Source organism: Mobula birostris, chromosome 15, assembly GCF_030028105.1.
Source record: "Mobula birostris isolate sMobBir1 chromosome 15, sMobBir1.hap1, whole genome shotgun sequence".
Lineage (NCBI taxonomy): Eukaryota > Metazoa > Chordata > Chondrichthyes > Myliobatiformes > Myliobatidae > Mobula > Mobula birostris.
In genome coordinates this window covers 46,962,956-46,977,015 of record NC_092384.1, presented here as the reverse complement: position 1 = coordinate 46,977,015, position 14,060 = coordinate 46,962,956, and the positions used below count along the sequence as shown (strand labels likewise).

Below are 14,060 nucleotides of genomic sequence, written 5' to 3'. Positions count from 1 at the left end.
AGTCAATCAGAAAGAGCCAATCAGCTAGTGGAAAAGTTTCTGCAATGCTCCGCTGCCTCTCATCCTCCTGCATGGAAGACGTATCTGCTCTAGACTAAACTGTCCCGCAATCTACACACCTCCTCTGCCTTTTGAAGTGCTTCACGGCTACTCCGTGGAGGAACCAGCAGCAGAGGTTCCATCCACCAGGACACTGGTTCACCAATGCCAGAATGTTTGGAAAGGAGCACAGGGGACCATCCTAGCTGCTAACCGTGCCTACTGCCACCAGGATGAATGCCATTGGCACCCAGCCAGACTACTCCAGTCTGGGAACTGCGTCTGGCTGTCCACCCAAGAACTGTCCCTTTGCATTGTTTCCCGCAAGCTCTCACCCCGGTTCGTTGGTCCCTTTATCAATACACATTGCATCAACCCAGTCACTTACTGCATCCAGCTGCCACCGTTCCTCAGGATCACTCTATGTGTCCTACCTCCAGCCCATGGCCCATGGACCACTCAACCCCACCTATGCATGCACCTCTGGAACCAAGGGTCCAATGCACACAGTTTGCCGGCTGATGGATTCCCATCGTCGTGAAGAGGGTGTGCAGTACCTGGTCAACTGGAAAGGGCTCAGCTTGGAGGAAGGTCTTGGGTGCCACTCAGTTTCATTTTCGATCCATTGCTCATCAAGTAGTTCGACTGGACCCACTCGGATCATCCTGGGCCATTGGGTGCCAGCTTGAGAAGGGGAGGTGCTGTCAGCCCCACACAAGCAGGCACCTCCCAGTCTCCACCCGGCTAATAGAAATCACCTGCAACCTATTCAAACTCAGCTCTCAGCCACAGTCCTTTGTTCACTCATCGAACCAGCCAGCTTCAGTCAGTTATTCCTAGACTTTACTTACCTTGTTGCCTTGTGGTGTTAAGTATCTGTTCTCAATTGTTTTGTGGCCACTTGTGGCTTGTTATTTAGTAATTTGTTAATAAAAGTTATCACTCACCACTAAATCGTCTATGTTGTTCTGCATTTGGGTCAAGCCTCCCCCACATTTCAGGACAACTACAATAATAATGATATGATTTAAAAAATCCAAGTTAGATATCAAAAGATTTGCATGAATGCCATGTGATGATACAAAAGTTGGTGCTGAATTATAAAGTTAAAACAACATACTGTGTATTGAGGCTACTCGTATTCAGAGATATGTAAGCTTGACTCAGTGTAGAATACTACATTTAATCTTGATTGAAGTACTTTCCTTTGGGCTGATAAGGAAAAATATCAACCTGAATAACAAAAATGTAAATAGGCCCTAGACTTGATTTCTAGCAGTTGGTTTCTGAATTCACTATGCAAGCATTAAATATTGTTTCATCAAAATGCAGAGAGGAAACTCTGACTCAACACTTCATATGCCACTATGGAACTAATTGTTCTTCCACTTAAATTAATTGGGGAAAATATCAGACAGGCTAGAAGAAGCAATAGCAAATACCCCAAATTAGTTCTGTCTGTGTTCTCTTTGGGTGATGCCTAACAATCAGGCAATAAGGACAAAAATCAATTCACATTCAAAGCCCTTCACATGCCAAATATCCTCTGGAAACTACTGTTTAAATTCAAATATACTTTCAAATATGTAGATTATCCATTGGCCAGACCAACAGAAATCAAACAATTCATCCTTAAAGCCTACCACAACAAACAGACATCACCATAAAATGAAGGAAGCAAATCAATTTGTCAAAATATATAAAGTGAAATTGGTCACTCATTCTCAATTCTTCCCACAATCGTAAATTTCCACATGTGGCTGGAACTTACTGCCCCTATAAAAACCAAAATAGAGCATGGGGTAAACCAGATTGCCCCTCTAAAGGGCTGATTTTGGGAAAAAAAATAAGAAAATTATAACCTCCATTTGAAATTAGAGCTTCAAAGTATACCTTTCAATAAACACATGAAGCAATAAACAGCTTGTTGTATTATTGGTTGATATCCAGAAGATCCTCCTCCATCACATCTGTTAGTTGTAGATAGAAACAGTGCTGTTTTCTTCCTTTGTATTATCTCCTTAATCAATTATATAAATAGTCTAAGTGCTAAGATTTGGTGATTTTGATGCTGCAATCCATTTCTTTATTATCAGGCAGGAATGGAATTAAAAATGTATGGTATGTATTGAGGTTTTAGTTGATTGGAATAAAAATATCTGAAGAATTAGGAATATTTCTATGATAATACTTGCTATCAGGATTCTGATAGTAAATTGATAGATTTAGTAATAAGCAAAAGTTATAAACCATATTTTTTCAAGATTTATTTCAAAAATAAGGCTTTTTTTAAAAGTTTAGTACATCACTATTTGATCTTTCTTTGTGTCTCCAAACAGTGAACTACAATCATTAAAACTTCCCAAATATTCTTAAAAATCTAGCACTGATATTTCCTTTGTTCATACAATTCTGGAAATGTCCCTTTACAGTGTAAGGGGTTTCTTCTTTTACGTTACTGCCTAGGCTAATCAAAATGGCTTCTTTGTTATGTTAACTGCTGAGAAAGTTCTCTTGCTAGCAGCTTGTTTGGGTTATAGAGGGAGTTGTATTCAGTTGCTAACCAATTGGGATAGATGTTATTCTTTCTTGTGTGTCTGTAAGCTATTGTGATGCGCGGGTTTTTGGGCAGAAGGCGCGATGGAGAGAGAGAGAGTGGACGCGATGCTGCGGGCTGGCCGATGGGGCGGATCCCGAGCCGGAGTCCGAGGTCCAGGGTCTTCGACGAGGGGAGGAGACGAAGACAGACTTGTGTGGAGCATCTGGTCATCCACCTTGGTTGGTACCAGGCAGCGGGTCGAGGTGGTCAGAGGGGATCGAATGGTGAAAAGAGGATCGTTACTAGAGCTCCAACTGTTTGTGCATGAAGAGGTTGAACTTTGATAAGTTTGGTGCCTTTTACTTTCCTTTTATATTTTATCTCAATGAATTACATAGTTCCAGTAATATCTATAAATTGTAATCATTTATTGGTATGTGGTGTATTGTCTGTTATTTGGCAGGGTGAGGTACATCACACAGCATCCACACCCAGTTTGACGGGGCCGAAGGCTGCTTCCCCTAGACGACAGCGAGTTGAGCGAGCCTGAGGCTTACCGGGGGGCTACAACAGCACGTCAGATTACCCTTCACCTAAAGGTTGTAGAATCTTGGATGAAATCATAGAATTGTGCACATTATAATGCATCTTTCAGCTGACCATATCCTCAGCAACCTTTTTCCTTATCTACACTAATTACATTTGTCTGCACTAGGTCTGTATCCTTAAGTGCCTTTCTAAATGCTTCTTCAACATTGTGATTGTATTTAACTTTACTACTTTGTACCACTCTTTGTAAAAGAAATCTTTCCCCTTAAGTTCTCTTTAAAACTCCTTCCTCTCATCTTAAACCTATGTCTTCTTGTTTTTGATATCCATATAATGCAAAAAATATCAATCCATCCTTATCAATGACATATAATTTTATCTACCTCTATCAGATTACTCTCAGTCTCTAAGCCTTGCCTATTTAAGTACCTGTGCAAAATCCTCTTAAACATGGAATGTTTACTATTTTACTACTTCCTCTGGCAGTGAGTTACAAGAATCGATCATTCTCTGTAACATAAATGTTTTCCCCTCAGATCCCCTTTAAAGCTCCTTGCTTTTATTTTAAATCCTCTGTTATTTGATACCAACATCATGAGAAAATGATTCTGCCTATCAATGACTCATACAATTCTATATACCTCTATCAGGTCACCTTTGACCTTCTTTGGTCCAATGATCATATCTTGTATAATAATGTATATATAGCCAGCAAAACTTGAAATACTGTAGCTGTATTTGATTTTCTTGTATCTGCAGATTTTGCCACACACCAGTACCTTTGATTTCTACAACAAACAAAATAATCCAGTTATCCCAACCATGGTCTGAAGAATACATTAACATTGTCTGTGATACTCACTGAACATTCATATAGCAAACATTAAAAGAACGTAAGAAGTAACACCAAGTCCATTTGGCCCTCAATACCGTTCAACAAGAATTTGGTTGGTTTTCCCTTTTAATGTGATTTTTTGCTCTTTCCCTTCATCATTTGATTGCCCTAATATTCAGAGAACTATCAGTCTCCATTTTGAAATCTGCCACACTCCAGGGTAGATTTTTTTCAAGATTCACTGCTTTGTAACTTGTTCACATTCCCACAGTCCCATACCACCGGCAAACTTTGAAAAGTTCCCTCGGCCAAATGTTGACATAGAATGTGAATAGCAACACACACAAAATGCTGAGGAACTCAGCAGGCCAGGCAGCATCTATGGAAAAGAGTAAACAGTCGACGTTTCAGGCCGAGACCCTTCATTAGGACGTCAGAGACAAACATCATCATATTTGTGACAGATTGTGAGTAGTTGAGGCTCACACTGTCACTTAGGTTCCTGTTTTATTCTCTTTCTTAAATAGACGGGTCGCATCTGCAGGAATTATTCCAGAAGTACAGATTTTTGGAAGATGGTAACATTATCTCTACAACCTTTGAAACTCTATGATGTATATCATCATCTCCTTGGTATTTAAAGCGTTTTCAGGATCATTATCTCTACTAGTTTTTTTTAACGAATACTAATTTCTTTTCATTTCCTTTTTAATACTAGTACTTGCACTCCAGTACTTCTCGGAGCATTTTTGTCTCTTCTTCCATGAAGCCAGGCACAAAGTACTTGTTCATGCTGATAAATCATTTTTTCTTTCTAGCCATAATCATGTTTGGTGATGCCCAGTGGTGACATTCAATCAGAATGAAAACTCAAAATGTGTTGGATGTCAAGCTGCCAAGCTGACATTTTTGTAGGTCATCCAAGGGGTGTAGACAGACACACTCAAGACACTCCTTGGATCCAGACATCAAAATCAAACTGCCCAGAAGGTATATTGTGTAGGTTATATGGGGATCAAGAACAGCAGCAACCATCACCAAGATTAATTCCTGCTTCTTCAGAACCTATATTTTGCTTACATTTGGCTGAATTTGTGATCTCCATCACCCAATAAATTGGTTCAAGTATTGTCAGCTCTGCTCCAACCAATTCTCACCAACCATGGCAATCAGAGTTCTATTATGTTATGAAATCCTACCTTTCATATTACTTGGGAGGGTGTGTGGGGCACGAGGAGATATGGTCTGGTGTTGCCTAGCCAGGTGGCCAAGATCATTATTGAGCTGCCTACTCAATGGTTGGTAAGATCCTACCTTTAGATAATTTTGTCCAATTAGTGGCTGGCTAACGTAATGAAAGTAGATCCTCATATCTTCATTTTGGCCACCACCAGCTAACATCATCATCAGAAATACTTGCTCAAATGTAGATGTTAATTATTGTTTCAAAAGTGCAATAAAGTAGGAGTATTAAATTTAATAAGATTTTTGTGCAGAAGTATTTTTGGAATGAAGACATACATATTTAAGTAGTTTTGGATTTTAAAAATGTTTTCTGATTATTATTAGATTAGATATTTTGATTAGATTTCCCCAGGTACCTGTATCATGATTTTCATAATTATAGCCCTTTAAATGAACCACAACTTGAGGAAATGTTACAAATAATCATCTTAATTTCATGTTCCATGTTTATGTTTTCTAGCTATTTAATGTTTCTAATTGCAAACTTTTCAACTATTTTTGCTTTTATTTTATGCTTCGTGTTTTGGAGTTGTATTCCAGTACAATTGCTATAAAATAAGGTTATCTTCAAGTGAAACAATGTTGAAAATTTATATTCCAAGTATTTGTGAAAAAACATTACAAACATCTGTCTCTGTACAATGGCTAAATTGCTTCATGGCAAGGTATTCACAAGATCTTTCAGTTATATGCAAGGCATTTTGTCCCACGTTTATTGTAGGAATTTCTTTCAATATTTCAACAATTTTGTATGCACTTAACATTACAGTGGGTTGTTTTAAATAAAATGAAGAAAGCACTAAATGTGTAAAAAAAATCAATAGCAAATTAATTTTAATATTTTTGCTGCAATGGTTTGATTCCTTTCGTTTATTTACCATATTTCCCGCAGTGTTCCTTTATAAATGGTGCAGTTAGTGTCCCCAGTTCATATTTAAAGGATTGTTACAGCCCGTTAAATACAATATTTTTCTACTTCTGCAGTCCATTCATATAAACTCACCTGATCATTAAAATTTAAAACCTAGGTTTATTAAGTGGAATAACACAAACCTTAATATCAATTGCAAGATTCAAGGTTGTGACAGGTTTCATTACTTGAAAATTGTTTAAGTCTGGTTTCATATCAGTGCAAACTGACAATATGATTGCACATTTTAAAGGCTTTTCATCATTATTACATGGTACACAAGACATTTATGTAAATATATATTATCTTATCTTCATCTTTTAAAAAGGGTCATTTATCTCTTCAAGGGTAGCAGTATGATCCATAAGAGTAACGTGATGATATAGCAAACACAAGAGTTCTCTGCGTGGGGCTTGCACGCTCTCCCTGTGACTGGGGGTTCCCATGTGTGCTCCGACTTTCTTTTCATACCCTGAAGTATGGTCTGGGCAGTCTGACAGATGCCTATTGTAAATTTCCACTGGTATATGTGGAGGCAGGAGAATCGTGGGAATTGATCATCTATGTGAAGGACTGTAGATTATAGAAAAATAAGGGGAAGAGTTGCCATGCTCAGAGCCAGCACAGACTTGATGGGCTGAATGTCTTTTTAACCGGAATGGAATAATTCAAGTCACATTGTAAGAATATAAAACTTAAATTGTCTTCCACTTCTCCAGTTCACAATGATGTGGCAGGTGGGTGAGTATTCCAGAGATGGCGGAAAATAACTGCATTAATTTGTTGACATTCTTACTGCCGGCTCCGTGAACTGAACGCCAAAAACGCGAGTGTATGAAAATAAGTACAGCCTTTTTAATTTTGAAGAAGCTTCTTCGTAGTTCAATTTAAGGTGACATTTTAAAATGCCAGAATGCTAGTTTTCCAATGTATTACAGATGCAAACGGACATCCGACATCCTTTCGGTTTAATTCGGATTTGCTTTTTATCATATCAACTTCCGCTTCCATCCCACTTTAGGTAATTTAAAATGTAATGCCATGTAATCGGAGCAATCTAAGCATACAGTATTGTTTCCGGTACGTTATAAATTAATAATATCATATTTGAATAAACTGTTACTATTATCACCCCAACGTGATTATCAACGTACTACCCAAAGATCCTCTAAATCTGTGGCATTATCTCTGCAATTCCGTGCTTTGTTAATCGATATTATTTGTCGGTAAAGAATCGTTCTCTTAAAGGGTTCCAGCCCATTTTTTTCGTCTGGTCATTCCCTACCCCTTCCGTGTTACACATAGATATTTGGTCTCAGTGACTTTATTGTAATCACCGCCATAGGACCGAAATCATAAATTAGTCCCATGCAGAGTTAAAGCAGACCCGATTGCTTCGCAATCAAATTTGGTGCATGCTGTTCTTCGGTTGCAGTTGAACACAAGCTTCACAATGTTTGAAAACCGCATTTTATCCCACAATGCGGAAAAGTTTTGTACGATGGCCAAGATTAGACAAGCGAGTTTATTTGAATAACCTGAAAGCTTCGATACAATAATTACATGATTTCTGCTAAGTCAGCAGACCTGGATATTAACTTGCAAACATTGCCTAGTCATCACGAGCCTATCATGAAACCTTCGCGGTTAAATAACACGGCCTCTTCTTATTCCGTCTTATGGAATGGTTGCCATGTTCGTTATTGATCTACATTTTTTGCCTATTCATGTTTATAGCTTTGTGCACATCTAAAACCATATTTTCTTTAGAATAATTGACTTTATGATTCATAGAAAGCCCATCACTCATTCACACCTGCCAGTGCAGATAAATATTATTTGTTCACATATCCTTACAGAATGCCTTGTTGCTGGCATTGCATCGCATGTACTGTTTGTTTACAATAATATATTTTATTTCATATATTTATGCAGTATGTCTTTCATTTGGGCGTCTATCTTATTAAAAGGCTCGAAAGTTTTCTCTAGTTGTCGTAATTGCTTGTTTTAGACACAGACTTTCAAACTAACAAGGATAAAACCTGTATCCTTGGCTGCACTTTTTAACTGTAGTGTAATTTAGATATTTGCCTTTGGTTGCTTTTTATCTTCACTTCTAATTGGTCTTGTATTAATTTAATTTCCATTATGGTTATGCATTTGTGGTTTGGACGTTGAAACAAGTTCTTCAGTTTCACAAATCATTGATACCGACTGATAAAGGAAATCTCCCGCATTCTTATCTTAGAATTTCTGCTTTAGACTGACAGATTGGTAATTTATTGCTAAACTACAAATTATAGGAAACATGTTTCTCCTGGGATTCCCTTCGGTAAGTAACTCCAATTATTAACTTTGTGGCTGTTTTACTATTAATACATATCTCAATCGCACCTCTTTAGTTCGCAAAAAAAAGTCACCGTTTGAATAAGCAGTTTTAAGTTTCTTCTCCTACCTCCATCTCTATAGGTCTCTGTTCCGTATCCATCTTGTAGCCCATTGTTCCAGGTCCCCTCATACTTGGCTCCGCTGCCAATGCTCTCCCGGACCCCATATCGTCCTTTGAATCCATGGCACCATTCTCCTTTGTAGACCCACTTTCCCTTGCTTTCCACTCCAATACCATGTCTCTTTCCTTGCGCCCATGTCCCCTGGTAAGTATTACCACTTGGCCAGGTATATACACCCACCACCTCGAAACCATGGCTCCAAGATCCCGCGTATTCTCCTTGCCCCTTCGGGCCGGTGCAGATGCCGTGTCCATGAGCCTTGCCATCTTCCCAACCTCCACAATACGACCCTCCATCATCAAAATCGAACCTGCCACCCCTGGACATGCATGAAATGAGGATCACAATTCAGAGCAAGAAGGCGTTTGGACTACTAAATCGGACAAAACAAAAACAAACAAGAAAGAAAAAAAAGACAAGCAACGCCTTCAACAAACGTGACGGGTCCACTAAAAATTAACCAACGGTTGGTTACTAGCAAAATCCAGTCATCTGGGATTCAACCGTCTTCGATAATTATTCAGAAATGCTGGCATATTTATGAGGAAATCTTCTAAAGAATCGACGATATTCAGTTGGTTAGGATTACGCCTTTTGGCACAGCAATGCGTCTCTACACCTCAACAGAAAAACAACAGACCTGATGTTTTTTTCCAATCTTGCACCATTGCTCTTATGCTGGAGGGAGGATGCTTGTGTTTTCTGAGCAGTCTGGAGTGGATGTTGCTGAATCAAGGATTGCGGAGATGCACTCTCTCCCGCTCCTGAGTCCTGACGGCTCTGTTTATAAAACCCGTTAAAGGGAACAGGTCTCCTCGCAACCCTTCTCGATAAATTGAAGGCGCAGGAACTTGCGTAACATTCATGCACTCTTAGAGAATCCCATTGCTCGGATCTGTTACTGCTGTAGAGACCAGGCTAATCTCTCAACACTCGGATATTTCAAAGCCACGCCGAGCCTTCAGAAAATGATCAGCGCCAGCTAGCTATGTCGAAAATGGGGCTCTTGTGATCATTTACATCGGAAATTTGGTATTATACTTAAATCTTGTATCAATGGTTTATTTTTATGTATATATATATATAATCTCATACATAACGTGAAAATGTTATTTTGAAATAAGCTAGTCTAGCTTTACATTTAATATTTAGTATTTTTGTCGTCGAATTGATACACATTTTGTTATTCTACAGCTGGACGTTCACTGCCTTCGCATCAATTAGAAGGGAGGGTCCAATAAACGAAAAGATGTTATTTATTGAAACACTGTGGGTACAATCACCAACTGATACAATTGATGTTGAGAACGGTAGGTTGCATTTGTGGATACAGTACCATAATATTTCCGCTCAGTTCTTTTAATGACTGATATACACGTCGATTGCATAAACAAGTTCCGAATGCATTGTATGTGTGTGGATTTGCACGTTGCTAAATGATGCATTAATCAATAAGGACAACACGGCCTTGAGGCAGAATAAGATTATTCTAGTTGGCCGGCTGTTTGGCTGTTACATTACCCGTAAATTATAATTTTCGTCCGGAGCTATGCTGGTTTAGTGTTGTTTTTTTTTGGGGGGGGTGACATTAGCGTTAGTCAAAAAATGTGTTCGTGGTGTGTCGCCTGAAACTCCAGGTCTAATTAGGTCTACTGTCTCCTCTCCGGCCTGTTGTCAGCAAATCATATTGGCTTAAAATAACCACTTTTCCTTAGAAATGTTAACCCACAGTCATCTATATTTAACCTCTTTTTCCCTTTTTTGTATTAATATTGTGCAATTTGTCCTTGCGTGTATATTTAAAAAGCTTATCAAATTCGATGTGTTGGCAACCATCCAAATTGATTGATAGTCTGTTTTGTAGAGATGGAGGTAAAGTTAAAACGGGAGGCACACCATCTGGGCACCCGTTTTCTTTACAAATGACAGGAGGTTAATTTTGAACAACTTTAGAACACAATAAAAGTCTTTAAACAAAAAAAAAACAGAAAATGTTGGAAATAACCAGCCAGTCAGGCCACACCTGTGGGAAGAGATACAGAGTTCAGTATTTAAGGTAGAGACCCTTCCGCGGAACCCAGAGTCAAAAACAGCAGGGAGGATGGTATGACTACAGGAATAAGCTGCAAACAAGGTTACCTGGTCAGTAAGTGAGAAAATGGAAGGATATGGAAGTTGCAAAATGTAGAGCAGGAAGACATACCCAGTGAGTCAGGCTAGGCATGCAATTCATTCTGAGAACAGAAGCAAGCTGTTCAAATAAAACAAATAGAGGGATGATTGACACAGACAGAAACTTCAAGTTACCTTTAAGTTGTACAATTCAAAACTGCATCCAGAAGGAAGATGAGGTGCCATTCCTAAAAATTGTATTGGCTTCACTCTGACAGGACAGGAGGCCACAGACCAATAGATCAGAGTGGAAGTGGGATGGAGAACTACAGTGGCAGGCAACGACAAGAAGCTGAAGGTCACTACTCTAGATGGAACACAGGTGTTCCGCAAAGTTACTGCCCAATCTGCATTCTGTCATTGTGAACATCGAATACAGCAAACTAAATTAGAAGTGCAAGTGAATTGCTGCTTCACCTGTAAAGACTGGGTCACTGGATGGTGCAAAGGAAAGAGGTGAGAAGACTTTGATTTGTACTGCCTGTATTTGCAAAGTGCCTTATAAAGGGGTGGCCAATGGGAATGGAAGAGAAAACCAGGAAGTCAAGAAGGGAATGGTTGTGCAAAATACTGAGGAGGAAAAAGGAAAATATTTGATGGTGGAATCTCTTTAAAGGTGATGGTAAAGTGCAGAGAATGAACTGTTGAATGTGAAGGCTAGTGGGATGAAAGGTGTTGACAAGGGGAAATCTATCCTGGCTGCGAAGGAGTTGAGAATAGAAATGGATAAAATGTGGTCAAGGACTTTGTTAACAATGGAGAGCTGTGGTTCGAAACAAAAACTATTTTTGTATGGGAAGTTCAATCATTGGAGTAAATATGATGGAGATGGAGGAAATGGGACTTTTGTACAGTCCTTACAGGCAGGGTGGTATTAAGAGCATATAAAACAGCTGTAGGAGTCAGTAAGTTTGTAATGGATGTTGAAAGTTCACCTTTCTCCTGAGACATAGACAGTGAGATCGAGAAAAGGGGAATAGTCATAGCTTAACCATGTGAAGGGAGAGAGCAGAATGGAAACTGGCAAGAAAAGTAATGAAATTGAAGGGTAATACATAACTTCAGAAGACACATCAGTGCAACTGTAAACGCATCAGGAAAAGAGTTTCCTCACCTATATCACAAAAAGACAGGTAGAGTTTTGGCCCACATGAGCGCCCACAGCTTCAACTCTGACCTTGAGCAAGTGAGTGGCGTTGAAGAAATTATTCAAGGTGAAGCAATTACTTCTATTTTAACAAAATAAATTATTCCTTTAATGTGCATGAGATTCAGAGAAGTGGCAGAATTAACAGACAAACAGGTTACAGTTTGTTTTTAATGAAATTGCACCATCTAAATCTTCCTGAGAATAATGTAATTCTTGTTCCAGGTACTACAGAACATATTGTCTGCAGTCAACAATCGTCCCTTCTGGTTGGCAGAAATCAAATAGCAATAAAGTTCTAGTTTCAGATACAAGATTAAGAGTCCATGATTATTAGAAGATGCTGGTGAATGCCACTTACAAACATTAACTGAATAAATGAACATAGCTGGCCCTACAGCTATAATGATGAATCCCAACCCAACTAGTTGAAATGCATATTTGTCAGAAGCCTTGTGAATTTCTGACAGTGCCCAAAAGCAACCATCGAGAGGTAACTTATTACAGCATACACAGATTATAATTAAATAATAAGAAAAACTAATTTTCACTTTTTCACCACAAGAAATAATACTAAGTCTAAGGATATTATCCTCCAACACAATAGTCCTATTCCATTCTGATGATCAATCAAAGGTAAGTCATGCAGTATTTAGATAATGTTATTGAATACCAGCTTAGGCACTTTGATAGTGATAGTAAATGGAATATACAGTTGAAGTCAGAAGTTTACATACACCTTAGCCAAATACATTTAAACTTAGTTTTTCACAATTCCTGACATTTAATCCTAGAAAACATTCCCTGTCTTAGGTCAGTTAGGATCACTACTTTATTTTAAGAATGTGAAATGTCAGAATAATAGTAGAGAGAATATAACCATAACCATATAACAATTAGAGCACGAAAACAGGCCATCTCGGCCCTTCTACTCCGTGCTGAACGCTTACTCTCACCCAGTCCCATCACTCAGCCCATAACCCTCCATTCCTTTCCTGTCCATATACCTATCCAATTTTTTTTAAATGACAATATCGAACCTGCCTCAACCACTTCTGCTGGAAACTACATGTCAGCATTCTACTGATGTGTCTCCTGTATGCCCCAAAAGCATCGACCACCATGGTCAATGAGCTCAGGTTTCACCTTTTCTGTGCCAAAAAAGGTGAATTTGAATGATTTATTTCAGCTTTTATTTCTTTCATCACTTTCCCAGTGGGTCAGAAGTTTACATACACTTTGTTAGTATTTGGTAGCGTTGCCTTTAAATTGTTTAACTTGGGTCAAACATTTTGGGTAGCCTTCCACAAGCTTCTCACAGTAAGTTGCTGGAATTTTGTTCCATTCTTCCAGACAGAACTGGTATAACTGAATCAGGTTTGTAGGCCTCCTTGCTCGCACACGCTTTTTCAGTTCCACCCAAAAATTTTCCATCGGATTGAGGTCAGGGCTTTGTGATGGCCACTCCAATACCTTGACTTTGTTGTCCTTAAGCAATTTTTCCACAACTTTGGAGGTACGCTTGGGGTCATTGTCCATTTGGAAGACCCATTTGCGACCGAGCTTTAACTTCATGGCTGATGTCTTGAGATGTTGCTTCAATATATCCACATAATTTTCCTTCCTCATGATGCCATCTATTTTGTGAAGTGCACCAGTCCCCCCTGCAGCAAAGCACCCCCACAACGTGATGCTGCCACCCCCATGCTTCACGGTTGGGATGGTGTTCTTCAGCTTGCAAGCCTCACCCTTTTTCCTCCAAACATAACGATGGTCATTATGGCCATACAGTTCAATTTTTGTTTCATCAGACCAGAGGACATTTCTCCAAAAAGATCTTTGTCCCCATGTGCACTTGCAAACTGCAGTCTGGCTTTTTAATGGCGGTTTTGGAGCAGTGGCTTCTTCCTTGCTGAGCAGCCTTTCAGGTTATATCGATATAGGACTCATTTCATTGTGGCTATAGATACTTGTCTACCTGTTTCCTCCAGCATCTTCACAAGGTCCTTTGCTGTTGTTCTGGGATTGATTTGCACTTTTCGCGCCAAAGTACGTTCATCTCTAGGAGACAGAATGCGTCTCCTTCCTGAGCGATATGACGGCTACATGGTCCC

The 14,060-nt window shown here is 39.1% G+C and overlaps 1 protein-coding gene across 1 annotated transcript in view; it reads right to left on the bottom strand.

Moving 5' to 3' along the window:
* Nucleotides 1–8,954, bottom strand: part of jph3b (junctophilin 3b) — a 139,243-nt gene extending 130,289 nt beyond the window's left edge. The window contains exon 1 of the mRNA XM_072279718.1: nt 8,573–8,954. Coding sequence (XP_072135819.1) covers nt 8,573–8,954 — 382 coding nt within the window. The remainder of the gene's footprint in view (nt 1–8,572) is intronic.
* Between the last annotated feature and the right edge of the window lie 5,106 nt (nt 8,955–14,060).